The following is a 4201-nucleotide window of genomic DNA, read 5'->3' as shown; positions in this document are numbered from 1 at the left end:
ACAATAACTCTACCTACATCAACTCCCCTTACAACTACAACTCCCCCTTCAACAACCACTCCACCTTCAACAACCAATCCACCCACCACAACAACTCCCCCTACAACAACAACTCTCCCTACAACAACTCCCCCTACCACAACTCTTCCTCCAATAACTCCCCCTACAACAAGTCCACCTACCACAACAACTCTCCATACAAAAAATCTCCCTACAACCACTCCACCTTCAACAACTAATCCACCCACCACAACAACTCCCCCTACAATAACAACTCTCCCTACAACAACTCCCTCTACAACAATAACTCTACCTACAGCAACTCCCTTTACAACTACAACTCCCCCTTCAACAACCACTCCACCTTCAACAACCAATCCACCCACCACAACAACTCCCCCTACAACAACAACTCTCCCTACAACAACTCCCCCTACCACAACTCTTCCTCCAACAACTCCACCTACCACAACAACTCTCCCTGAAATAACTTCACCTACGACAACTCCCCCTACGACAACTCTGCCTAAAACAACTCCCTCTACAACAACTCAACCTATCACATCAACTCTCCCTGAAATAACTTCACCTACAACAACTCCACCTATAATAACTCTCCATACAACAATAACTCCCTCTACCATAACAACTCCCTCTACAACAACAGTTCCACCTACCACAACAACTCTCCCTACAATAACTACAACAGATGCACCTACAAATATTCCCTTTACAAATCCCTCTACAAAATCTCTCCCTAAAACAGCATCTGCCCTTACAGCCACAAATCCACCTGATACAACTTCCCCTACCACAACTCTTCCTCCAACAACTCCACCTACCACAACAACTCTCCCTGAAATAACTTCACCTACGACAACTCCCCCTACGACAACTCTGCCTACAACAACTCCCCCTACAACAACTCCACCTACCACAACAACTCTCCATACAACAAATCTCCCTACAACAACTCCCCCTACAACTCCCTATACAACAACAAATCTCCCTACGACAACTCTGCCTACAACTCCCTCTACAACAATAACTCTACCTACATCAACTCCCCTTACAACAACTCTCCCTACCACAACTCTCCCTGAAATAACTTCACCTACAACAACTCCCACTGCAACAACTCCACCTACCACAACACCTCTCCCTACAACAACTCTCCCTAATGCAACAACTCTCCATACAACAACTTCCCCTACACCTACAAATCCTCCTACGACAACAACTCCCTCTTCATCAACAAATCCACTCACCACAACAACTCTCCCTGAAATAACATCACCTACAACAAATCCCCCTACAATAACAACTCTCCCTACTTCAACTCCCCTTACAACTACAACTCCCTCTGCAACAACTCCACCTACCACAACAACTCTCCCTGAAATAACTTCACCTACGACAACTCCCTCTACGACAACTATGCCTACAACAACTCCCTCTACAACAATAACTCTACGTACATCAACTCCCCTTACAACTACAACTCCCTCTACAACAACAAATCTCCCTCCAACAACTCCCCCTTCAACAACCACTCCACCTTCAACAACCAATCCACCCACCACAACAACTCCCCCTTCATCAACAACTCTCCCTGAAATAACTTCACCTACAACAACTCCCCCTACAAGTCCACCTACCACAACACCTCTCCCTACGACAACAAATCTCCCTACAACTCCCTCTACAACAACAACTCCCCCTACAACAACTCTCCCTACTACAACTCCCCCTTCATCAACAACTCTCCCTGAAATAACTTCACCTACAACAACTCCACCTACCATAACACCTCTCCCTACAACAACAAATCTCCCTACAACTCCCTCTACAACAACAAATCTCCCTACAACATCTTCCCCTACCACAACTCTTCCTCCAACAACTCCACCTACCACAACAACTCTCCCTGAAATAACTTCACCTACGACAACTCCCCCTACAACAACTCTGCCTACAACTCCGTCTACAACAATAACTCTACCTACATCAACTCCCCTTACAACAACTCCCCCTACCACAACTCCCCCTTCATCAACAACTCTCCCTGAAATAACTTCACCTACAACAACTCCCCCTACAACAAGTCCACCAACCACAACACCTCTCCCTACAACAACAAATCTCCCTACAACTCCCTCTACAACAACAAATCTCCCTACAACAACTCCACCTACCACAACAACTCTCCCTGAAATAACTTCACCTACGACAACTCCCCCTACGACAACTCTACCTACATCATCTCCCCTTACAACTACAACTCCCTCTACAACACCAAATCTCCCTCCAACAACTCCCCCCTCAACAACCACTCCACCTTCAACAACCAATCCACCCGCCACAACAACTCCACCTACCACAACAACTCCACCTAACACAACACTTCTCCCTACAACAAATCCTCCTACAACAACTCTCCCTGAAATAACTCCACCTACCACAACACCTCTCCCTACAAAAACAAATCTCCCTACAACAACTCTCCCTACCACATCTCTTCCTCCAACAACTCCACCTACCACAACAACTCTCCCTGAAATAACTTCACCTACGACAACTCCCCCTACGATAACTCTGCCTACAACTCCCTCTACAACAAAAACTCTACCTACATCAACTCCCCTTACAACAACTCCCCCTTCATCAACAACTCTCCCTGAAATAACATCACCTACAACAACTCCCCCTACAACATCTCCACCTACCACAACAACTCCCCCTACAACAACTCCACCTACCACAACACCTCTCCCTACAACAACTCCCCCTACAACAACTCTCCCTACCACAACTCCCCCTTCATCAACAACTCTCCCTGAAATAACTTCACCTACAACAACTCCCCCTACAACAAGTCCACCTACCACAACACCTCTCCCTACAACAACAAATCTCCCTACATCTCCCTCTACAACAACAACTCTCCCTACAACAACTCTCCCTGAAATAACTTCACCTACGACAACTCCCCCTACGACAACTCTGCCTACAACAACTCCCTCTACAACAATAACTCTACCTACATCAACTCCCCTTACAACTACAACTCCCCCTTCAACAACCACTCCACCTTCAACAACCAATCCACCCACCACAACAACTCCCCCTACAACAACAACTCTCCCTACAACAACTCCCCCTACCACAACTCTTCCTCCAATAACTCCCCCTACAACAAGTCCACCTACCACAACAACTCTCCATACAAAAAATCTCCCTACAACCACTCCACCTTCAACAACTAATCCACCCACCACAACAACTCCCCCTACAATAACAACTCTCCCTACAACAACTCCCTCTACAACAATAACTCTACCTACAGCAACTCCCTTTACAACTACAACTCCCCCTTCAACAACCACTCCACCTTCAACAACCAATCCACCCACCACAACAACTCCCCCTACAACAACAACTCTCCCTACAACAACTCCCCCTACCACAACTCTTCCTCCAACAACTCCACCTACCACAACAACTCTCCCTGAAATAACTTCACCTACGACAACTCCCCCTACGACAACTCTGCCTAAAACAACTCCCTCTACAACAACTCAACCTATCACATCAACTCTCCCTGAAATAACTTCACCTACAACAACTCCACCTATAATAACTCTCCATACAACAATAACTCCCTCTACCATAACAACTCCCTCTACAACAACAGTTCCACCTACCACAACAACTCTCCCTACAATAACTACAACAGATGCACCTACAAATATTCCCTTTACAAATCCCTCTACAAAATCTCTCCCTAAAACAGCATCTGCCCTTACAGCCACAAATCCACCTGATACAACTTCCCCTACCACAACTCTTCCTCCAACAACTCCACCTACCACAACAACTCTCCCTGAAATAACTTCACCTACGACAACTCCCCCTACGACAACTCTGCCTACAACAACTCCCCCTACAACAACTCCACCTACCACAACAACTCTCCATACAACAAATCTCCCTACAACAACTCCCCCTACAACTCCCTATACAACAACAAATCTCCCTACGACAACTCTGCCTACAACTCCCTCTACAACAATAACTCTACCTACATCAACTCCCCTTACAACAACTCTCCCTACCACAACTCTCCCTGAAATAACTTCACCTACAACAACTCCCACTGCAACAACTCCACCTACCACAACACCTCTCCCTACAACAACTC

At 46.3% G+C, this 4201-nt stretch overlaps 1 protein-coding gene across 1 annotated transcript; it reads left to right on the top strand.

Annotated features, from left to right (window-relative positions):
• Positions 1-15: 15 nt before the first annotated feature.
• On the top strand, positions 16-4188 carry LOC123965816 (mucin-2-like; the record flags this gene model as incomplete). Its single annotated transcript, XM_046042168.1, has 2 exons — positions 16-2717; positions 2877-4188. Coding segments are annotated over 2 exons (4014 nt in total), but the record flags the coding sequence as incomplete, so codon positions are not given.
• Positions 4189-4201: the final 13 nt, after the last annotated feature.

This window comes from Micropterus dolomieu, unplaced genomic scaffold (assembly GCF_021292245.1).
Source record: "Micropterus dolomieu isolate WLL.071019.BEF.003 ecotype Adirondacks unplaced genomic scaffold, ASM2129224v1 contig_11388, whole genome shotgun sequence".
NCBI lineage: Eukaryota > Metazoa > Chordata > Actinopteri > Centrarchiformes > Centrarchidae > Micropterus > Micropterus dolomieu.
Note: the sequence above shows the minus strand (reverse complement) of the source record. Positions and strands in the feature narration are given on the sequence as shown.